The sequence below is a fragment of the Corvus hawaiiensis genome, chromosome 1 (assembly GCF_020740725.1).
Source record: "Corvus hawaiiensis isolate bCorHaw1 chromosome 1, bCorHaw1.pri.cur, whole genome shotgun sequence".
Classification (NCBI taxonomy): Eukaryota; Metazoa; Chordata; class Aves; order Passeriformes; family Corvidae; genus Corvus; species Corvus hawaiiensis.
The window spans coordinates 22,109,813-22,134,534 of NC_063213.1; the positions used below are offsets into that span (position 1 = coordinate 22,109,813).

The 24,722-nt window shown below is 39.1% G+C and overlaps 1 protein-coding gene across 3 annotated transcripts in view; it reads left to right on the top strand.

Annotated features, from left to right (window-relative positions):
- Positions 1–2,322: 2,322 nt before the first annotated feature.
- The window catches only part of SLC9A3 (solute carrier family 9 member A3), a 57,320-nt gene continuing 34,920 nt past the window's right edge, over positions 2,323–24,722 (top strand). Inside the window, exon 1 of one of the 3 annotated variants that reach the window (XM_048296109.1) lies at positions 2,323–2,901. In XM_048296109.1, the coding sequence (XP_048152066.1) occupies positions 2,712–2,901 (190 nt within the window). In that variant the 5' untranslated portion in view covers positions 2,323–2,711. The remainder of the gene's footprint in view (positions 2,902–24,722) is intronic. The other 2 variants (XM_048296117.1, XM_048296100.1) reach the window with 2 other exon arrangements.

Here is a 24,722-nt window from a genome sequence, read left to right on the forward strand (position 1 = left end):
ACATATTTTGTACATGAGCTCATGTGTACTCAGTGAACTTTTGGTTTAGCATATATTGATGTACCTGTAGGAGATTCATGATTGTCAGTCCTTTCCTCTGTCCTCTCTGTGTCCTACTGAAATATTAATGAATTACACAACAATTCCCTGATATCAATAGTCATTTGATACCCTGTCAACTTAAAAATGATCCATAAGCAGTCACAAATAAACTTTGAACCATTAACTTGTTGTTGTTAAAAGAAATACAGTGTTGGCATTTTAACAGTGTTGTAAACCTTGTTTTTAGAAAATGGTACTCACAACTTTTTTTCCTTAATACTGATTTCCTCCACCAGCAAACTCAGAATTGGCATCTAACTTTGGTTACTGTTGTCATGGGTAGAACATCGCCTACAGGCAATCACAGGCATGATCTCAACTGCTGCTCCTCCAAGCCATTGCTTATCTCTAGAAAAGACCCACCAGAGAAGGCTTTCTCATTTTTCTAGCTCTGCTGCAGGTATTCTTGGTCTATGACACATTTAATAACAACCATCTGAACAACATGGCTAGCTTCAGCACTTTAAATAGAAAGATATTTGCTAACCCAGTTAGCATTTTGTGGAACTAGATTTGGGAAGAATCATGAATGTAAGATGGAACACTGGCAGTTGTGGTGCCCTTTTATTAGCTGCAGCTGAAATGTTTAATTGGTGTATGAGGATACTTGGAATAAGTTGTGACAGTAAAAACAGTGCTGACAGCTTGTCTCTCCTGAAGTTCATTCTCCTAATGCAAGCAAACAGAATTCACGTTAATGACTGGGAACTACTACTCTCCACAGGGCTCAGCAGCAGATGATCAGCAGCTACCTACTTCCAGCTGCAGTTTTCTCTCTCTACTGGCAATGAACAAAATTGTTACTCAGGCATTGGCAACAGCCATTTGTAGAACAGTTACAGAACTTAGGAGCAAATTCTAAACATTTGAGTGCCCAAGACATGCTCTGAAAAAGATAAAAATAATGTAGATAGAATTTGTTGTTAGACACGGAAGAATTCTTCAGGTCTTTTTCTACAACATTTACTGAATATAAAGGAGCTTTTTTTTTGTCCGTCGTGCTTCCTAAAAAGAGTTGCCAATTCTGTCTTCAGATTCGCTCCTACTTTAAAAAATTCCCACATAATTTTCTTTCCCTTAAATAATGAAGACAAAGGAAATAAAGCCCTTAAGATATTTCATTGTTAGAAGACAGTTGGTCCAATTTGGGGCCTGCACTTGCTTTGAGGTAATAATGACATTAACATTCCATGGAAATTTATAGATTTAATTAACTAGCTAATTGATTTATAGTGTCTGTGCAGGACAGATGACTATGAAAAAGTACGTAGCTCTTCTCCTTAGTGATTGAAATAACCAAAATAATTTCTCTGTCTTCCAATAATTTTAAAGGAGAGCTTTATCCTGTTTGTTTTGTACCTCCTGATAAAACCAGCCGTCATGTTAAGTAGTGTTTTTCCACAGAAAGTCACAGAAGGTGTGGACTGCACGCAGATTGTTTTGGAGCACACAAGAGAGAAGAGGGGTTGCTGCTGCTGCTGCTGCTGCTGTGTGGAAGGGTGTCCTAAGTTCTGCCCTTCGGGAACAGGATGCTTTGCTGCCCTTTTACTGCAGGGTGATGATTATTATGGGTCCACCGGCCTGCAGCAAATAACGTGGACCATCTGTGATAGCAGGCAAATGTTATCAGCAAGAAAGGAGGCTTTAGGGGGAGAGTAGAACCTCCTAAAAGGTCTCACGGTGTAAGCATTAAAAAACAAACAAACAAACAAACAACAGAGTTTTTAATATAGCACATCTTAACAAGCAGCTGCAAGCAGAAGTGGAAAGCCAAATGTTGCCTGCTGGTGTCCTTTCACCGAACACGGTGAGAAGAGGTGCTCTCTGGTGAACAGAAGGAAAAGTTGGTCTGAGAAACCTGCTGCTGTGCACTCGATGAGCTAGATCGAGCTCAGAAGGGGACTCGAGGCTGAGAAGCAGAAAAGTTTCCTCAGTGACATTTCCTCATTTCCTCAGTGACAACCTGCCGGGAGAGTGGGGCTGAAGGAGGGAGGCTGATACAAAAGCATCCAAAGCGCCCGAACGGAGACCAGTGGATGTCCTGCGCACCCGACTACGGTGTGGGCGCGGACTCCGAGCTCCCTTAGGACATGCCCGCGGGAGCGCCCCAGCTCCGGGCCGCTGCTGTCCGCTGCCCAGCTGCCCACGGCCGCTGCGGACAGAGCCCAGAGCCTGCGACCAGCCCCCGGGCCCAGCGGGGCCGAGCGGAGCTGCCCGCCGACCTCCCGGGCGCTCTGTCAGTCAGGGCATCGCCGTCCCCGCACGGCAGCCTCTGCGGGAGCGGCGGGAGGCTCCGCCTCCGCCCGATCGGGAGCAGCCTGATAAAGGCAGGTGCGGGCGAGCAGCGGGACCCCAGCTCAAAGCATCTGCTTGTGCACGGAGCCCCTGACCCGCCCTTTGCCGCTCCGCGCAAGGCGACTCCTGGGGCAGCCGGTGCGGGACGGGACAGGAGGGGACCCTCCCGTTGCCGGCCGCGCGCGCCGCTGTCCCGCCGTCCTCAGCCGTCCGGCGCGTCTCTGCGAAGGGACAAGGACCTCGCCCCCAAGGACCTCCGAAGAGGCGGGATCTCTCCGGGAAGGGGAAGCAGGATTTTGTTGTGTGGCTTGAAGATGAGGCAGGTATCTGGAGTGGCGCTCCTCCTGGGGCTGATGGCTCTCCCAGCGGCGCTGGGACAGAGAAGCTCGGAAAGCCCTAAAAATAGCAGCCAAAGCTTTGCCATCGTCTCTTTCAAATGGGATCACGTCAAGGAGCCGTATATCATTGCACTCTGGATACTTGTGGCCAGCTTGGCCAAAATCGGTGAGTCCGGAGTTACACATTAATACATGTCCTCTCCCTTTCCCTTCCCCCTTGTCCTCTCCCATCCAACGTAAATGAAGAAAGCTTATCATAGGTCCGCTGACCCGTTTTTAGGGGGTTTACTGTACTCTGTCCTGATTTCATAATACTGCCCTACACGGTGCTTAGCAGTGTGATTTTCCCCAGCCTCGAGGGGTTACCTAATTCATTTGCACCGACAGTGACTGTGGCTTCTGCATCTGACTCCTTGTAAACCCTTGCAATTCCTTGAGACCTTGTATTCCTGTTGCTCCCAGGAAAAACTTTTTTTGCAAAAGTGAAACAGAAATCGTGCTTTATTGCTTACACAATACCTATTCCAATTTATGATATGCTTTTCTCCTGATTATGATTGTTAGCTGTATCAGCTGGTAACATCAAAAATAAACACTGAAAACTACACATATGAACTCAGCGTTGTCTGCTTTGATGTGCATTGCTGAATTAGTGAAAGAGCATAGTTCATAGAGAAAGGTAACATGTATTATCAGACCATCTGATGTAGCTGAAAAAAATACAAGCTTTAGAGCACCCATAATTTTCTTCAATAAGTGAAGTGGAATAAATGAAAAGCCAGGACTTAGCCTAACTTCAGTGTAGTTTAAATGAATTTATACGAATGCTCCAACTCTTGTGTTCTGAGCTTTGTGACTTTTCCAAAAGCAATCTTGTATCAATAATGCAGTTTGCTGAACTAGAAAAGTCACTGTTTAATTGGAATGCATTTTACCTGATTAATGGTATTACTTTCAGTCCTTTTTCCTTTGGATCTAAAAACAGATGTTCAGTTTGGCTGACACTGTAAATGCCATTTTCATTTTCAATAAATCTTTTCTATAATCAGTCTCATCTCAGAAGATCAGCCAAAAATCCTACTAAAGACTTTTTTGAACTTGTACTGTTAATACTAATTTGGTATACCAGAATCACATTTCATGGATTTTTCATGCCACAGAGAATGAAAGATGTAAAAAGGTGTACTTAGGTATATTCTGTCTAGCACGTAAGATAAGCATTGTGAGACTTGTCTCCAAACCCAAATAAAGCATTTCAAAAATGAGTAGTATGTTATAAGTAGGGGTGATATTGTACATCATTTTCCAGCAATGTTTGCATCTTGGGTTTTGCTTGATTAACCATAGATATATAACTAAATACCTTTATCTGAACCTGTTTGATTCCACCATGCAAATAGTTTGTATTCAGACAGTTGCTGCATCACCTAGATTACATAACAGACAATTATGTTTTAATTGACTTTTATTGATGAGTTTTAGCAATTAGAAAGCTGGGGAAACCATATACAGGAAAAAACTGACAACACTGAGTACCTATAAAATTGTGCTGAATAAACTAATAAACAGGCTGCTTGTTTGAACCTTCTTCTTGAGATACTCTTCTAAGGAAATATAGTTATTAAGGCCTTGTGCTATTCAGGCTTTGCTGTTCTGTACATGTGGCACAGTTGTACAGTGTAATATTAGTGGTGCACAACCATATCTTTTTATGTCCAAAACCCAATGAACCTAAGAACAGGACAGTTAGATTGTACTATATTTAAATTGCAATGGCCTGGATTGAGATTAGTTGAGATTAAGATGAGCCATTTTACCATGAAGTCCTTGATATAAACTCTTGATAAAGCACTTGTTGTCAGGAGCTGAGTGATGCTGATTCTGTTTTTAAATTCTTTGTACTTCTTTCACAGCTGCACAGAGCATGTCACTTATTAGTAGATCATACCTATCATCAGCTCCATCGCTTTTCTTCCCTAAAGCTCTCAAGCTTTGTTCTTTTCTCTCTTTACATTTGTATTTGTGATCCCATACTACTCTGGACATGGTTTCTGAAGAACCAATGGATAACTGCTGTATTCCCCTGAGAGCCTATGAATGCCTCTGCTTTTCCCACCAGTCACAAATAACACACAGAAAAGCAAGAATGTACACTCACTGTTCAACAGCTTCTTAAAGAAGAAATCATGAGGGTGTCCATGTAGGTCTGTGAGAAAAGGAACTGAAAAAAATAGCTTTTGGGGCCTCTGCCTGCCTTGGTGTGTCAAGGGTTCTGGAAAGTAGGTCAGAAATCGATGAGATTTTGAATTGCAGAAGCCCTATGCTGGATCAGAGAAGGTTTGCATATTCAAAAAGCAGACAGAAAATAACTGAGAAAAAAAAATAGAACATCTGTCCTAGGGTTCCTTTACTACCTGAAGGAGGGCAATTGTAGTGGAGTCAAAACACTGGTTTTGCTGAGGGTTTTCCAGCAGGGGAGGAGCTGTTCTTATACATTCAAGCTCACTTCTCCATGGCTACAGGAACTGGGAGAGTTATTTTACTGATGGATGATAGACAAGTGAGTCAGCAGAAAGTGTTCTAGGAATTGCAGTTGGTATCTGGGCATAAATGTGTATGAGAATACTTTGCTTTCTCTTGAATTAGAATTGCCTTAGTGGTGTGGTGTTTATTTGGGTTTTTGTTATTTTTGGGGTTTTTTTTAGATTTGTTTTGTTGCATTTGTGTGGAAGTTTGTGTTTTTTGTAAAAAACAAGTTTTAGTTCATGATGTTACATGATGGGGGGAAGCATTTTTGTATTAAGAGATTTTTGCAGGCTTTCTGGGGCTTGATGTTCATGTCATGTACAAGGTATTCTGCAACATAAACTATTGTATGTTAAATCTCGTAAGTATCCCAAATACATGAAGAAGTGCCTAGTGTTTTGGGCTTTTGGAGAAGGAAACTGCTCTTTTAGTTTAGTCTAGTTTTTGGTCAACTCTAATTATTGCTACAAATGAAACTCTGGAAGAAGAGTTTTCATGCAGTTGGCTTTCATGCATTATAGAAAATAAAAAGTTTGTGCCTTCTATGAAACTTCTGATGCATCTTGGTCTACTGTTCTACATATTCTAATTGATTTGATTTGAGTCTCTTAATCTGAAATATTTCAGCTCTTCATTCTTCCACTTCAAATGGAACATTCTTAAGGTTCACAATGTCCCACTGTGGCTAATGATCTTTATTTCCTCTTTTGATAGGCTCTCTTATCTCTACAGAGGAGTATCCTTGTGGGATAGGGCCAGTAAATTACTTACATGTGTAAATCTAAGCCAGAAAAGCATCTTATCTACACGAAGAAGGTACATGAGGTACAACTGAGAACCCTCCTAGTGGACTTAGATGTCCACTTCCTGGTATCTCAGTATATCCAGATGAAATAAGCAATACGACTGAAAAAGAATAACGTCCAAATGCATACATGTGTGCATTTATAGCTACAGACAGTACGGACATTTCCTACTGTAGCCCTGTGGGTAAAGGATGTGCCATTTTTAAACAACATGCTTACACAATATAGTTCTGGTTTAAGATGAAAGACACTTGTACACTGACCAGACTCTCACGTGCTTTCTCAGTTCACTTGGCCATGTGCTCTCCTTCTTCTTTATATGTCTTTCACAGAACACATATTGAAAATAACCTTTGAATAAACAGATGCATAGAAGATACAAACAATATTTTGGCAGTAAAGCCTCTACAGAAAGAGGTAAAAGTAGGTGGAAAATCAGAAAACTTTGGAAACAAGTAGAAGAAGGAAAGGAATAATGAGCTCAGAAGCTAAAAATGGCTAAGAGATGAAATATTTTAATGCTGAACATTGTATGCCATTTTTTGAGGGTATTTCTCAGGCCATGTCAATTGCAAAAAAAAAAAAAAAAAAAAGAAAGAAAGAAAGAAAAAAAAAATGCTTTCCACTTGGGGGATATCCAGTACAGGCTTCTATATGTGTTCAAAATCCTAGGAAACAGAGAGGGATTTTATTTATATCTTCATTGGCGGTTATGTTGGGGAAATAATGAAATTCCTTCTTGCAGTTTAAATCCTCTTGTGTACTATAACACCTTTATAACATTTTTTCAACATTTTTACAGAAGGATAGGTAATTGTCCCAAAGTAAAAAAAGAGCCCTACAAAGCATTCTTTCTGTCTGTCTGGCCCCATGGATTTGCTCAGTGTGTGCAGATAAGCAACTGGAAGAAACGGTGGGAGAGTGAGTGACTATGAACAAGAATGAGGAAGGGTACACAGCCTTTTCATCATCTGAGTCAAACCTCTTGCCAGCTGTTTTTATTGGTATAGGTTATGCTGAGTCTAAGAATGTCACAAAAGCTCTTTTTTTTTAGTTTTTTATTTATGTGTAGTTGCACACGAATTCTAAAGGCTTTTATATTAGAAATTAAAAAGTGGGAGTGAAATTTGAATCCAGGGCAGCTGGTAAATCTGTCTTCAGGAATACCACAATGCTTTGGAGGAGGGAAAGAAGTGATTCAATAACAGTGAACAAACACTTAGGAGAAGGCTGGTGAAGATACTGTGTCAGATGGAGTTGTTGAGTCCATCAGCTCTTGAGACCTCAGGAGGACACGAGCTGCAGAGCACAATGCATCTCTAAGCTTAGAAATATTGGTCCCCACAAACAGTCTAGTTTCTGCATGCCTGGGCTCCTTCACATTGTCTCAAACTACCCTGAGAAAGGAGCTCTTTAGAGTATTTTGTTAACACAAACAATTGCTGTGGAGAATTTTAAGCATGTTAGGGATGGGCTAGGGAAGGAACTGTGAAATGCAGGTCTAACCACCCATCTAATTTAGACTCCTGGGGCAATATTTTCTTTGAAGAAATCAATAACCCTCCCTCCAAAGCAAACTGTCAAAACAAAAGCGCATTTGACTCCAAAGTTCCTCCTCCTGGCTCTCTAGCTCCTGGAAAGTGTCAGTTTCATAGAAAAACTGATTTAGGGTATTGTTTTAATAAAATAAAAAATGTGGGACCAGCTCTTCTGTTGGCAATTCTTCGGTAAATGACGTCGTTAGGAAGAAATTTGAAGGATGCTTAGCAGAATTTTACTGGGTGTATTTAACTGAAAATGGAGTTAGAGATTGAAAGGTGACGATATCACCAGATCCTGCGAAGTTTAAACTGTCATGATTGTAGTGCTTGTTAAAAGCTGCTTTCATTAGCAGGTGATAATATGGAAAAAGTCTTTGCCTTGTGACTTAGGACGTCTGGACTTGGCTATCTTCCCCCATGTCCTGACAAAGATAAGAAGGGAAAACTGCATCTTTTGCCTTTATTGTGAAGTCAGTAGAAGCTGAAACAGGTTAGCACACCTAGAACAGAGGCACATGCATTTCCTCCCCGGATATGCATAGAAACACTATAAAACTGTGCTGGCAACTGTTATATATCTGCAGTGTCTTCATCTTTGTAAGATGCTGTATTTCCTTTTGCAAAGTTCTGTGTAGAATACCTGTGAGCTAGGAATGTTAAGTACTGTAAAATCTCTGTCTTCTAAAGAATTACCTTTTGTATCTAACATTTTATATGTTTTAGGCAGCTGAAAAGAACATTTCCAACATAGAATAATAGCTTTGCATTTCCAATCGTGGGAACAACAGTGTGAGCCATATTTTTATTAAATTTATCATCTGTAAGTGACTGCCTATTCCCACATTTTATTTCCATTTTACTCTTGTGCCTTACTCATCCTTTTCCTGTACTTCCTGTCTCCCTGTAACACACATCTATCTTCTTCCCCCTCCCCCTCCGAGTCTTGCAAGTCTCAAGTCTTAATTATTTAGAGCAGGGAAGAAGATATCAAGATAGTATAATTTGACAAGATTCAGATTACATCCCCTGACGAATAGCAAATGTACAATGGCAACTTGTGTGAATTACATAAGAAAACAATGGCATTTTGAGAATGGCCCTGAATTGAATACAGTTCAGGCATGCATACCTAAGAAAGGATCTCTGCCATCAATTACTTTCAGGCACCTGTGTGCAAAGTGCTCGGCGTTCTCTGCAGAACAATGGAATCCTTTTAATATTGTAGTCTTAGGATTGTTGAAACCATTGATTTACTGTCTTCAGAGCTAAAGCCACTTATTACCAAGAGTGATCTACAAACCCCCGAAGCGACTGTAAATCTCTCATGTGGTAATGCAGCAGACCACAGCCCCGCTAGAAATAAGGGCAAGCAGAAAACCCTTTGAGGTGTACAGAGGTTCTACAAGTGAAAGGCTTTGGAGGTCCCCCTTTGTTTTTGTGGACCTTTGTGTATTAGAGACGCTTAGCAAGGAAGCTGGTACTGGAAATCTTGAAGTATTGATTTGACACGTACAGCCAAAAGCCCATCAAAAATCAGTAGTTTTACCACAAGTTTGCTGTAAGAAATGTCTGGAATCCAACTAAAAGGCTTCTTTCCCCGGTACTTACCACCGTTTTAATTGCTCTGAATTAAAGGGGTAATGGATTACTGAGTTCTTCTGTATCTTTCGTATGGCTCGCTCTATTCCAAGATGTTGAGTCCAAAGTCATAGGAGAATATTTCTTATCTAAGTATTCTTTTGTTTTTTCAGGGAAATGACTCTGATTTTTCTTCTCTTTCTGCAGTAGTGCAGTTAAACTAATGGCCTGAAGAAATAGAGGCTTTAATTGTTAGTCAGTTTGTTGACAAGTGGCAACCATTTAAAACTAGAGACCATTAAAACAGTCTTGGTAAACCACACAGCGTGGTGGGTTGGCTGTGTTGCAATATTTTGTTTCCTTTTGTAAAGCAATTTGCAGAGTAATTACTCCTTTGGAAGGAGTGACTTGATACCCAATTGGCTGCTCTGTAAAGCACTGTAAAGTCATAAATACTGAAACTACAGGCTGACAAGGAAGATCTGACCAAGATGGAATGCAAGACAGCAAGTGGAAACACTTTTAATTAAGGCACGAATATTTAATGTTCATTTGTGGAAGAAGAAAACTGGAAGGTATTCTGAAAGGCCTGCACAATAACAGGGGTTTTAAGTAGTTGGATCTGGAGAGTTTTCTCCTTCCAATAACTGAAAATAGAAGCAGTAATTCTGGATTCACTAAAATGTACTTAGGAGAGAAGTTCTGCTTTTATCTATTGAAAGAAAAAAGGGCCTTGGTTTTTGTCAAAGCCAAATGTTGCAATAGCAGTAGTCACACACCAGGGAAGAAAATCTCAGTGTAGATTGTAGACTGATTTTCAAAAACGTGTGGCTATGATTCTTTCTGCTTCAATTACATACACAAAATGGGAAAAAAAGTTTAAACTAGAAGCTTTATGGATTCAGCCAGTTTCATAAGTTGAGCTTTGAGGAAAATATTAAATATTAAGAAACCAGTAAATGTCTTGAGACAGTAAGATTTCACAATGAAAATCTCCCAGGTGCAAACAGATTGTAAACTGATGGAGAGACTTTCTAGCTCCTTTATTAAAATTAATATTGTTACATTGGTTTGGTGATATAATAATATTCCAGGGACTAGGTGATATCAGTTGGTATAAGATGGCTTTATGTTAATGTTAATATTGATACACTAACAGTTGTACTGGAGGTAGAGTTATGTGATCATACATAAAACTAAATATCAGTGTAGTATGGAGATACTACAGTCCTCCTACTCCAGTGAAATATCAAAACTGGTGAATATTTAGATGTAGTTTTTCAGTCCTTGGCAGCTTAGATATATGTTTAGGAAATTAAGTTAATAAATGTTATTTAGTGGTTTGAGTGGTCAAATATTCATTCCAGAATGACGGAAGCAGTCTTTGAATGCTTACTCTTCTGTCTATCAATAGTCTAGAGTTTGAATTAAATAACCAGATTTTCTACTGAAATTGTTCTGGCCCTAAGCTATTCCATCCTATTTAGTTCTGGGAATGAATTTGGGACAGTAGTGAACTGGGGAAAAGTGTTAGATACTGGGTCTCCTATAGAGTTCACAGAATCACAGACTGGTTGAGGTTGGAAGGCGCAAACATCTGGTCCTATGCTCCAGCTCACCCAGAGTGGCCTACAGCTCATTGCCCAGGATCATGTCTAGACAACTTTTGATTATTTTCAAGGATGAAAACTCCACAATACTTCTCTGCGACCTGTGCCAGTGTCTGGCCACCCTCACACCTCTGCCAAGCTCCTCTCCAGCTGGGTGGCCCCCTGCATATACTGGTGTGGGGTGTTCCTCATCAGGTGCAGAACATTGCACTTCTCTTTGCCAAACTTTACAAGGCTCCTGTCACCTCATTTCTCCAGCCTGTCAAGGTCCCTCTGGATAGCAGCCCATCCCACGGGCCTATCAGCCACTCCTCCCAAATTTGTGTCATCAGCCAAGTTGTTGAGGGTACTCTCTGCCCCATCATTCAGATCATTAATGAAGATGTTACACAGGGCTCAGTACTGATCCCTGGTGTTCACCTCTAGTTACCAGCCTCCAGCTATACTTTGCACCACTGATCACCACCCTCAAGGTCTGCCCATTCGTCCAGTTTTCAATCCACCTCATTGTCTGTCCATCCAGCCCCTACAGCAAGAGCCTGAGGCTGTTCTGGGAGGCAGCATCAAAGGCCTTATTGACGGCCCATTAGAAACTCATCAGACACTGCTCTCCCCTCATCTTCCAGGTGCATCAGTTCACTGTAGAATGTTATCAGGTTAGTCAAGCGCTTTCATGTAGGGAACCATGCAGGCTAGTTCTGAGGAATTTCTTGTCCTTCATGTGTTTGTTTACAGAATTAGTTGCTCTACCAATTAGAGCTGCAGATCCTTGGATTAGCAGTGGTCATACATGGATAGACCTTTATCTACATCTCACTTGGTAAAAGAAAGCAACATTTCTCTATGCAGTTGGTATACTTTGGTTAGCTGGTACAAAATTGCACACTACAGAGGAGAGAAGAATACATGGTGGCTGTATAGTGGCCACCATGGTCATGCCATCATGAATTAAAGAAAGGAATGATAAGGTACCAGCATAAAGTTTATCTCTCCTCTAAGTTAGGCACTTTCTGATCAGAGTGACTTCAATTTTCTGTTATGAATGACTTTCACTCATATGTCACTCACCCTTCTGCCTTCTCTTAGCTGATACAGTGTGAGTTTCACCTCTTATTTTAGCCAAAGCTTTCTCCAGAATCAACTGATATTCTACTCAGTAGTATTACTTGATGGGAACATGCAATGAGATCTGTTAACTGCTAGTACCAAGCTCAAGCAGCAGCTAAATGAGTCAGCAGGAACATGTAGTGTACCCTATTTCCTACAAATCTCTCTCCTGCACACAGGCTGTATGCCAGAAAAGCACACGTCTGTGGTTCTCCTCTGTACGATGCAGCTATTACTTCTGCATCTTCCACTTGCAACACTGGCACTTTGCAACCTCATCTCAGTTTGTCCATTTTTAATGGGATTTTTCTCAAGAAGACTGCCTTTGTCCTCCAAAAAAAAGAACCCTAAAGTTATGGCCAAAATGGTCTTCCATTCCTTCCCCAAATGATATTCATTTGGCTGTGAAAATTCTGACTCTGAATAGAGGACATTTCAGCTATTGAACTGGTATTTTGTCAAGAAACATTATTGAATAGTAGATAAAGATATTTTGAACTCAGTTACTTGCTCAGATTAGCTGCCATGGACGATCATTAGTAGAGGATCATGCATTACTTTCTAAGTAGAACTATTGCTTAAATGCTGTGTTTATTCTCATGTTTCTCCTTGCTTCATTTGCTACCATAGAAGCCACATAGAAAAGCAATCACAGATAACTTTATAGGCAAACAACTAATTTAAGTTGCATGCACAATCTTTCTGGTGTAACAAGCTGAGTAGGATAGTTTACATCTAAAAAAATGAACACTTTTGAATTGAGAAGTACCCTGATCAGTAATGAAAAAAATAGGATAAAAGGTGTGAGGAGAAGGGAGGGATGGAAGTTACAGATGAGGGTGCTATTATGTAAGCATAAAAATGTTGGAATTAGATTGTGAAAGAACCAGGAAAAGAGCAGAAAGAATCTCCATATTTACATTCAAAGCCTAACAAATATATAAATGTAGTAATTAAATTCTCGATTTCTGTTGCTTTGTTATCACAAAGAAGATAAGCATTTGAGTATCATTAAAGGTTTTCATTAAAATATCTTCTATTAATGGAAAGGATTTTGTCATAAACTACTGCCTGACAGATTCTATCAAGATGTCTGTTAATCATAATATCTTACTTGAGTTAACAGTGTAAGATTTTTGGGACTTTGCTCTGTAGAGCTTCGGGAGGATTGCTTTTTATCTTGGGCAATCTGTCCTCAGGAGGACTTATGCAGTAGCTCTACATGCTGTCCTGTGGAGTACAGTGTATCTGCTGTACAGGCAGCATTTCTTAGACAAGATGAATAGGCAGCATCAATTTTTTCAGCTCAGTGTTATGCTAAGTATTCCTTCAAATGAGGGAGCCAACCTTTTATCTGCTCCCAGTGATTCTATAAATCTTCTGGGCTATTTGAAGTTGGATCTGCCAATTGCTGCATGGAGCAAAGTCTTCTGATTCAAGGCACGAATAAAAGATAGGTTAGTAGCTCACTCAGGCCAGATATCCAAGTGTAGCATCTATAACAGAGCCTGAAACTTGTAGCAGTGAAAACTTATATTGCTTATGAAGTAGAAGTGTCTGGAAAAAGAGTGCTGGTTTTGTTACTTTGTCCTTGACAAAATTTAGGGAAAAAGTCAACACTCCTTCAAAATTGTTATTAGAAATAAAGAACATAGAAAGTTCAGAAACTTCAATTTATTTTTTTTCACTATGATAAATACAGCATTGAAGTCAGTGAAAAATAAAATTTTGTAATTCTCCTTCCCCCTTCCCTGCTCAATTTAATTCAATCAATCTACACGAGCTTAAATAAAAAGGGCTGTCACATTTACCATGGACTTAAGGAGAGCAGCAATTCCTTAGTACATAATACATTAATCTTATTTGAACCTTATATTCCCTAGCCTTTCAGTAAACAGAAGTACATCTTGTTTTCATGTCTTGAATACTTGTACTGAAGAAAATGGTAATTAAAGGAAAAGCTAAAGCTTTTTTGAGCCAAAATGATTACTTTCAGGCACTCAATACAGCATCTTAATTCCTCAGCATTTCTTAAGGAATACAGCATAGCTGACCTTACTAAAAACCATAATTTTTAACGCATGTTCATTTGAATAATGCTGTTTGGTGTCTGAAAGTATGAGGATGTAAAAACAGCAGGAGGAAGTATGAAGTTTCCTTCTGTTTATTGTGATTTATGAGTAAAGATTAAAAGCAATTAAAAGTCCAAGATAAACCTGCTACTGCTATTGGGAATTTATCTTGTGTGTGGGTACTGAAGCACTTGTGTCAGGAAAGACGTATGCAAATGTAAGGGGGAATGGTCTAATATTTTCCTCTTGCTGCCTGGTGTAGCGTGTGTTGTCTGTTGCATTTTGGAGGAATGTGTTGAAAGTCAGTAGAATCTTGCCTTTATGCCCTCATGTGATAAATGCTTTCTGATTACAGGGGGCAAAGTAGTACTACAGCCAATGGTAGGGTTTCTGCTGTAGTGCCTAAAACACAGAGGCCTGGATCCAGCCAGGACAGGGTTAATTTTCACAGTAGGCAGGAGGGGCATGGCTAGGAGGTGATTCTATACCCCTCATGTCATTTTCTGGGGAGAGCGGGAGGGTTTCCACTTTGGGTTGAGCTGTGAGTCAGAGGGAGGGTTGGGGTATTGCCAGGGGTTTTCTGTGTGGGGTGGGCAATATCATGCAAATCAGTCATCTTTTTTCTTGTACTGCTCTGTCATTAGTATTGTTCCTTGTCTTATTTTATTGTTGCTTCCAGTAAATTGTTCTTATCTCAATCTGTGCTCTTTCCCTTTTGTGCCTCCAAGCGTCCTCTCCAGCTTGCCACAAGGGGAAGGAGGACTGGGGAGCAGGAGAGCCAGCAAGTGGCAGCATGGTTTGGAGAGTCTCGGTGGGAGCACTAAACTGGGGAGCATCACTCCTAAACCATGACACATAGTATCTTTACCTGGGGTTAAAAACAGCTTAGTAAAGCTGTTCCCATATGTAGGGAACTGCTTATTAGTTAATGATATGATAGAAACGTAGATAAATCATCACATGGATGCAGCTGCTGAAAAAATAGAAACAGAAATGAAAAACAGAAATGAAAATAGTAATAGATATATGCTTACATATACTTACTGTATATCATATGCTTACTTACACGCATGTAAGAACATGGCAGAAAGTGGAAACTCCATAAATTTAAGAAAAATTCAGCTGAAAATTGCCTTCTGTCTCAACATTTGTTCATCTCTTTTTGCCTTCAAATCAGGTCTAACAGTATATTTGGGTGCACAATTTCAAGAGATGATTGGCAAAAAACAATATTAGAAGAAAATTATGGATTTTGGATCTTCATAACACTGTCTAGTTCAGAACAAAAGCAGGACTAACCCACTAGCATTTTTTATTTTATAGCTGGTATGAAGCAGTGTTGCTTCAGGTAGGTCTTATAATATATCTGTGAGTAAATAATATAATTTCCTTTACTGGATGTGGCTTGTCCATGTGTGCTCACACCCCAGAAAGTCAATCCCATCCTGGGCTGCATCAAAAGCAGCACTGCCAGCAGGTCAAAGTGGGGTGATTCTCCCTCTCTGCTCTGCCCTGGTGAGAGCCCACCTGGAGCACTGTGTCCAGCTCTGGGGTCCTCAGCACAGGAAGGACAGGCACCTGTTGGAGCAGGTCCAGAGGAGGCCACCTAGATGACCAGAAGGTTGGAGCATCTCTTTTATTCAGATAGGCTGAGAGCATTCAGGTTGTTCAGCTGGAGAAGACTCTGGGGAGACCTCTTTGTTGCCTTTCAGTATTTAAAAGGTGTCTATAACAAAGACTAGGAGAGACTTTTTAGCATGGCCTGCTGGGATAGGACAAGGACTAGTGGTTGTAAACTAAAAAATTCAGGCTATATAGAAGGAAGAAATTTTTTATGATAAGGGTGCTGCAACACTTGAACAGATTGCCCAGAGAGGTGATAGATGCCCAGTCTCTGGAAATATTTAAAGCTGGGTTGGATGGGTCTTTGAGCAATCTGGTCTAGTTGAAGATTGCAGACTGAAGGACTGCAAGACTGCTCATTGCAGGGGGATTGGGCTAGATGACCTTTAAAGGTGCCTTCAAACTCAGACTACTTTAGGATTCTGCTGAAGTTTAATTCTCATATATGTGGTAATAGAAGTCAAAAAGAGACACTGCTGTGGGTAGTTTAGTAATATATGATCCATACTTAATTCTTACTGTTCCCAAAGTTTAATTTCTGCACAGACACTTTTAGGAATATATGCAAAATCTTTTTCCCATGTTGGAAGGGATCTGACAATATAAAACACATATTCTTGTACAAAGAAAAGAATCCTATGTTACGATTTTGTACTATATATCATCGAATAGAGTCATGGTTAGTCTATGTATGCAACATTCTGGGATGCTTTTTACTTAGGAAGGGATTTGTATCTGGTTTCTACCTTTCTTTTTTTTTGAAATAAACAGCCGTCTCAAGTACCCAAAATGTTTGTGTTGTGAGCTGGGCTTCAAACAGAGCTTTAGCCAGTTGTTTTGTTCCCTTCCTTTTTATTTCTCCACTGTGGAAAATAATGTTAAACTAATCTCCTTGTGAACTTCCACTATCCGTTCTCATTTTGTCTGTGCATGCGCTACAAAACACAAATGCATAACTGAAAAAACCTGCTGTCTTACCACTTTCCTACTGCATTTCAAAACATCAAAGCTATTTTCCGTGTACTACATTTTGCTGTATAAGGACACTAATTAAACCACAGTTCTTCCTGCTGTTGCCATCATGTACATCCTCTCAAATGAGATAATGAAGGTATGAGAGTTAACATGTTACTTAATTGGAGAAGCTGTAGGGACAAAAATCAAAAGCCATGCTAAAGCACATTGAATGATAGCAGTATCTCAGAGCCATTTGCAGGAAAAATTGAGAGTGATATAAACTAAAGTGCACCTTGCTCTTCTTAAGTCTAAGGGAAAATAAATCACCTGGATTTTTGAACAAATTTACTTTCTTATGGGCAGGAATGAATGCATTCAGTAACAAAGCCTGTCGTGTCTTCTGTTTTCTGTTGCCTAACCCAGAAACTCGCAGGCTTGATTGGTGAAAAAGGTGTTTTCTTAATAGACAGAGTACTGTGTAACTATTGTAACATGAGAATAGTTGCCTCTTTCTTTCCCCACATATCACCTTGCTCACTTCCTTACCATGTTCTTTCTGACTAGCACTACTAATGTTAAAAGAGCTGTTCTGTTATGAAGTAAATTCCATAATGTATTCTGCATAGTAGTATATGGAGAAAGAGGTAAGTGACAACTGATGTCAAGAGCATTCTTAAAGACAAAAGGTTTTACTTGCTTCTTCATTTTCTGACAAAGCTCCGGGATCATAAACCATTCACTGAGATGCTTCCACAGCGCCATAAAATTAGAGAACCATGGAATCATAGAACAGTTTGGGTTGGAAGGAATCTTAAAGATCATCTTGTCCCAAACCTCCTACACGGGCAAATACATCTTCCACTAGACTGGGTTACCCACAGCCTCATCCAGTCTGGTCTTGAATATCTCTAGGTGTAGGGAGTCCACAACCTCTCTGGACAACCTGTTCCAGTGCCTCACTACCCTTACAGTAAAGATTTTCTTCCTAATATATACCCTCCTTCGACTTAAGGCCATTTTCCCCTTGTCCTCTCACTATGTGTCCATGGGAAAAGTTCCTCTTCAGCCTTCTTGTAGTTCCCCTTCAGGTACTGGAAGGTGCTATAAGGTCTCCCCGGAGCCTTCTTTTCTCCAGGCTGAACAACTCCAACTCCCATTCTGTCTTCATAGCAGAGGTGCTCCAGCCCTGTGATCAACTTAGTTGCCTCCTCTGGACCTGTTCCAACAAGTCCATGCCTTTCCTCTGCTGGGGACCCCAGAGCTGGATGCAGAACTCCAGGTGGGCTCTCACCAGAACAGAGTGGAGGGGCAGAATGTCCTCCCTCGCCCTGCTGCCCATGCTGCTTTTGATGCAACCTGAGATACAAGTGAAATTCTGGGCTATGAGCGCACACTGCTGAATTGTGTTGAGCTTGGGAAAAGACTACATCTGTTGACATTCTGGACACCTCATGTCAATAGGGTGTGTTTCTCTTAAAACTATTTTTAACTTTTTGGTTAAAAATCTCACCTAGAAAATCTGAGATGACCAAATTTCCAGTACATATAAACAATATATTTGAGTTTTTGAAATTATGTGCAAGAGTTGTAATCCACCATGAAACTCTTCTCTTATCAAGCGCTGAAGACTCTCTCCTCCAATATATGACTGGAAAAACTTAGAAGATTTTCAGGAGGTGCAGTAGTATTTACTTCCAATGGAAACTAGCCTGGCATATTTTGTTAATTCTCTCAACTTAAGTTAATTTTCAGTTTTAAGCAAGAGCTACTTGACAAATGTGTGTTTGTATGGTTGGGGTTTTTTTTTTGTTTGTGGGCATCACTAGTGAATTCGAATACCCTAATGCTTATTTAATTTACTGCTGTAATCAGGAATACTTCCACTGTAATTCCATGCTATTCCAGTTGTATTAATTAAAATCTTACCAGGGTGGAATGTAAGGGGCAGGAAGCAAGCCAGTCTGCCAGTGCTTGAAAAAAAGTGCTTTCCTACCCCATGACTTGTAGCAGCCTACATAGCTATTTGCTGTAGCCCTTAGGGTTTAATTATGTCCCTTATGCCCTTCCTAACAGCAACAATCCTTACTATGCCCTGTTGGAAGCAGTACAGGGGAAGAAGAGAAAGTCCCTATTGTGTAAGGACATTTTCAGAGTTTCAGCCTATGATTGGTACTCATTAAATTACTTCTTCCTTATCTTCTATTTCTTCATGTACAGTAGACCTCAACCAGGGAGAACTGGTTCTGTTTTTTTATTCAGGCTTTGGTAATTCCTTACACAATTTATCATACAACAGAACGACTGCTTCCATATGTTACTAGTAACCCATTTCCTTGCAGTTTTTTATCTGTATGAGCAAATGCCAAAACATTCCCATGGGGGTGTCTTTGTTACAATTAATTTATCATATTAAAATGGAGGTTGAAAGGAAAAAAGTTCTAAAAATCATAGTGTGAAACTCAGTTCTTGGCATTTCTTTATTTAACCCATGTTACTGGAAAATAGTTTGGTATTTTAAAAATAAAAAAATGCTTTTCCTATCTGTTAGTAAATTTCAGTGAATCTCTGAAGACAGTTGTTAAGCTGGAGCAGTTGCAATATATTGCAACTTAATTTTAATACCTTTACATATCAAGTGAAGCAGTTTTATGATTCTTTTACTGTCCTGTTTTATATCCTCTACTATACTTCAAGGTGTTTCTAATGTGTACTTTGCTCTCATTTTGAAATATTATTTTTGACTGTTCCCATTTTTCTTTCAGTGCCGTTCAGTTCCATAAGGGCCAAATGCTACCACACTTGCACTGCAGTGGGACTGCTCCTTCAAAAAAGAACTATTTGGCATAATTATGATAAACTGTGCCTGACTGTTTAAACTTCATTATGTTCTAAGTGCTTATAGAGGTAATAGTTGCTTACTCACACACTTCTTTGAATTTGACTTGGGGCTATCTTATTATGTTATGACCTATCAGCTGGGAACCTTGACCTGTGTGTTGATTACATTTTTAATTGCTAACATATTTTGTTAATTGTTCACCTACAGAGAACAGCTACCTAAAATCTCCTCCTTAATGAGCTCATTACAATGCTGTATGCTTTGTAAATGGTGACCATCACATATGTGACAAATAAAGAAAGCTTTCTTGAGCTGGATTAAACCAAACTCAAACCAGTCCTTCCATATGAAGGACTTTCGTGCCTTGCTTGGGAAAAATGTGTCCAAGATTAAGTATAAATAATATTAATACTAATGCTATTGTAGTATATTTTAAGGCAGTACCAAGATCCAATACCAAAAGTGGCTTTTACTTCTTGTTGTACAATATATGTATATTATATATCTGAGTTTCTTCAGATATAAAATAACTCCATGTTTTTTTCAATAAATCTCTCAAATTTTGGGTAAAAGCATAAGGTACTGATTAATAAAATAATTTCATGTTTGTCTAAGGATTACTGATGGAAGAAATTCTTAAAATCTCTCTCTCTAAAGAGATTTTTGCCCATTGTATATAAACAATTCAAAAGGGAAACATCAATTCACAACACTAGTTCTGTTGTTGCAAGGTCCACAGAACAGAATCCAAAGGACTATAGAATATGGTATCAGTCCCCTGACCAGGAAAAAAAGAACTGAACGCACTTTGTTGATAAAGATTAGAAAGGCAAATATAGGTAATAATGATCAGCTTCAGTTCTGATGAGTCTGCCCAAACACTTCCTGGACAGACTAGAAATGCAGCTCCCTAATGTTTGGAATCCTTGCTTCAACTGAACCACTCATAGAACACAATGAAAGATTTTTTTCTTTGATTTAAGCCTAAACTCATCTGCAAATAAGACAGGGTAAAACAGTTTCTGTGTGGATAAGGAAAAGATGATACAAAAATGAAACTATAAGTATGAAACTATAAGAAGATTATTTTTCAGTCACAGGAAGTCACTAGGGTTTAGTTTTTGGACTGGTGTTATGCAGGGCTTTTGGTTTTGCTCTTTTTTGATTTATCACTGCACAAAGAGGTGGGCCATCCTACTGAAGATTTCTAATGACACGTTTCTGCAGCCATTACCAGTATTCATGTAGGTCTGGCTATTGTACAAGGAAAAATATATAACCTTGAGGACTAGGGGAAGGGATGTAATACAGTAATACCAAGGGCAGTTTCACTCAGAGGCCATGACATGAATGGACATGAGAATGGGAAGGGGAAGAGAGGTACATCTGTGCAAAGTGAATACAGGGTGACTGTGAGTCACCAGTGTGATAATGAATCCGGGACGTAGCTGAACTATAGATCGTGATAGGAAATGATTAATGCTGTTGGACCCGCTTCTACTATGACTCATGCAGAATGCAGTCTATATTTCTGATGGCTCTGAGTCCACAAAGGTGAACTCAGATTGAAATAGACAGAGCTGAAGACTGAAAAGAAGCAGTTTACTTTAAAAAACAGAGACAAGCAATAAAAAGACGGTATGTTTTCCTCTCTGCTTATATAACAGGACATGAAGGAATTAATATTAGGGCAAATTAGCCATTTAAGAAAATTGATATCACTCTCACAAAGGAAATTGGATATAAAATAGCTGTGAAAAAGTTCAGGTTAGAAATCAGAATGAAGTCTCTAACTGTGATGAGGGCTGGTGACATTCCTTCACATAGACTTAACTGGAGCAATAATCCTCTGAAATGAGAATCATTAAAATGATGGTGTGATAATGAAGGTCTGGATACACAACAAAATAGCCCTTCTAGTACTTATGGTTCTTGATGAGAATTCCTAGATATTCTGTGCAGGCTGCATAAGCAGCTGTAATTGGTTGAAAGGTGTGCCTACAGCTATGCAGGCAAGAAATGCTGTGTTTGCTTAAGTAGGAAACTCAGGAAGTTAAGTCATGAAAGAGATCTTAACAAAGAGATCCAGTACAACTGAGGTCAATGCACAAGGATGCAAAACTGGTGCATCTGTGAAAATAATAAAAATTACAAGGATAGAGCAGAAAATGAAAGACCTAAGAGTATAAAGAAATCAAGTATAGCATGTGCAGGAAGTTTATCAGGGAACTAGTAGGTGGGCATAACTGTTGAGAAGTAAAGGGAGCCATATTAAAAGAGAATTGTAAACAAGTAAAACTTCTTTAAACAGGAAATTACATCAAAAACCTTATCTTAGTAAAGAGTGGAGTAAGTAGAGATTAGACTTATCAGCAAAACTTCTGAAGAAATTTGAAATTAAAGTGGTAGAAGTATAAATAAATTTGCCCAATAAACAGAAGATAAGGTGACTGTAGAGTCGAAGAGAACAACTTATAAAAAACCCCAGCATGATTAAAAAGGGAAACACTAATGGTCATTATTGTTAAGCAATTTTCTAAAATGTTGCAATGGGGAAGTTTGCTAAGGATTTTGTATTGTCCTTTTTATAAGAAAAATTCAATGTTAGTCTGGACTAGGTGATGCCAGACTGGGACTGATACTGGGAATGACAGTATCATGAGAGGACCATGGCACACACCAGAGGAAGCCAATTAAGCTCAGTGATTATATGAGACTCTTGGTAAACCAAGAGTGAGAAGTGATTTAAAACAGTGACTGCTCAGCTGCTTTTTAGATGTCAGGGCTGCTACTTACACAGCTTAATGGGAAAAAAAATCTCCAAACAATCGAATCTAATCTACATTAGTCTTTTCAAGGAGTTTGCAGATAAAAAAACCCAACAACCAAACAGGGGAAAAATAATAGAAAATACAACATTGTCTCTATCTCTACACAAAGTTCCACACACTATGAATGCTGCAATCTCTTGCAGGGGCTTGTGTAGGTCATATGCATTTCTGCAGCACTGCTGCTTCTTTCCTGGTGTGGCAGATGCAGCTGTTTAGTCTGAGCTGTGACTGACTACCCGGCTGCAACTGAAGTGTGGGGCTGTGGAGCAAGAGGGTGGCCAGGGATCCATTGCCTTTTAGCCATGGGAGAAGCAAAATGATCCTTTCTTGAAAATGCATGCTCTGTATTATATTTTAGAGGGTTTGGCCATGTCTTAGTCAGGTAGACCAACATGATAGCAATGGATCAGGACTTTCCAGTGTCTTTTGAACTACATTACTGACCAGCTACAGTTGATACAATTTAGGCCACAAACTGGTATTTGACTATACTTTGAGCTATTATACAAGCAAGATAAAGCAGATGTTTTCCCGGGTATGCTATTGGAATTTTTTTTTTTTTTTTTTTTTAAATAATAACATGTATTTGCAGAAGGCACCACTGAAAATATTGCAGACAGGGTAGAACTAAACAGTTTTTTAATTGAATTCCTTTATAATGCTAAGGAGAACATGAACAGGTAGATAAGATACAAAAATTTCAAGCTTGCCAGTCAATGTCCAACTACTGGAAGATATTTAGAGGAAAGAGTTCCCTTTGGGCAGAATATTCTTCTGTGTAATTTATTATGCCTTCTCTTAAGAAGTTTCTTTGTTGTGCTATTAAAAAAGCCTGATTGTGTGCTGCCTTGGAGATAAGATACTATTATTTGCACCTCTGAAAAGTAAAGAAGCACAAAAGAGCATACAGTGTTTTGCTCTCACTTTGGTCAATGGCAAGAGTTTTCACCAGTTACAGGGAATCAAGTCTTGGAGCGCCAATTAGAAATCCATGGCTTGATGAAGTATGCTAACTTCAATTTTATAAGTGAAAATAAAAAGCCAAAACTGGAAAATAGACTAATAAGATAATGTCAGTGCATATTTGAACCACTAGTAGAAATGCATATGGGAGACCTCACAAATGCCACTAACCCTGATAGGAGGAGCTTCGAAATGTTTGCAGATTCATATCTATGTTTTCACAGAAACTATGGAAATGATAAGGCTCATCATCTTTTAATTTTCTAAATTATTTTATGAGTCCTTGGATTTTATCCAAAGATACATGGAAAAAAATCCAGCAGAGAATTATTATCGTTACTATAGGTCGATTCTTGATTTCTCTGGGTGACATGTTGTGTACTGTGCATGTGCAGTAGGTTTTGTGATTGACTGGAACAGTGAACAGCTGCAAAAATAATTTCAGCGTTTTCAGAGACTGGATTTTACACTATCAAAGTTAATGGAAATGTAATTATTCATTTGAAATAGTGTTGAAATAACTGCATAAATCCTGAAAGTTAGCAGTATTTTAAATAGGTAGTTTCAGATTTTTGTTTTTGCAGTGCTGTATTTTCAAAGGTGGTAAATCTATCTTGCATTGTTCGTTTCAGCTGGAAGTAATGCAAAAAAATCTAGACCTAAGGTATTAAAATGTTTCCTTTGATAAGAAAAAATCAGTATTGATTAAAAGTAGGTTTTGTTAGAGAGAATTTGAAAAAAAAAGTGGAAACCCTACTTTGGAAAATTTTTTTAGGTGTCTACAAATATAACTTGAAAATTAATTGTCCAGTATGTCTTCTTTATTACTTTTAAATTAATTTTTTCTTTCTTTTAACCAGTCTTTCTGTCTTCATTTCTTTGAATAACTGAGAAAAAACATATTCTGTTGAATCACATCTTCCAAAGCAGTCATGATGGTCTTGGAAAGCAAGAAATAATTCACTGAATGCTGTAAATTCCACTAAAAGATTTAATCTAAGTTACTGCATTTTTAAAAGGCCATAAACCCCAACTTCTTAAAGTATCTTTCATTCTTTGAGTCAAAAGAAAGTGCTTCCAGCCACCACATCATAGTTGCTAATTTGTTTTGTCGTTCTCATCAGATGGATTAAATGCCACAGTCCCTTTTCCTGGATCTCAAAGGAAGCATCTGAAAAAATCACAGGATGTTTATAGTGTGCAACTGCTTCTTAATTTTGTAGAAAGCTTCTAATTCAGTGATGCTCAGCTTGAATTTAAACCCAGTTTACCTGGTAGCCAGTGCGACCCACTTTCAAACCAGGTGTAGCAGGTACTGGAAGGGAGGCGTATGTTTAACTTTTTCTCTAATACTGTTTCTAGACTTAGGTAGATGAATTCCAAATGTTAAATGTTAAAATGTTAAATAATAATTTGATAAATAATGTTGATAAAATTTACAGATCACAAAATTGCCCTGTGCACAGTTACTTCTTTTATGCCATGAAATGTCTTCAGGTATTCTTCCTTTACTCTTTCCGTCTTTTCTTTAAAA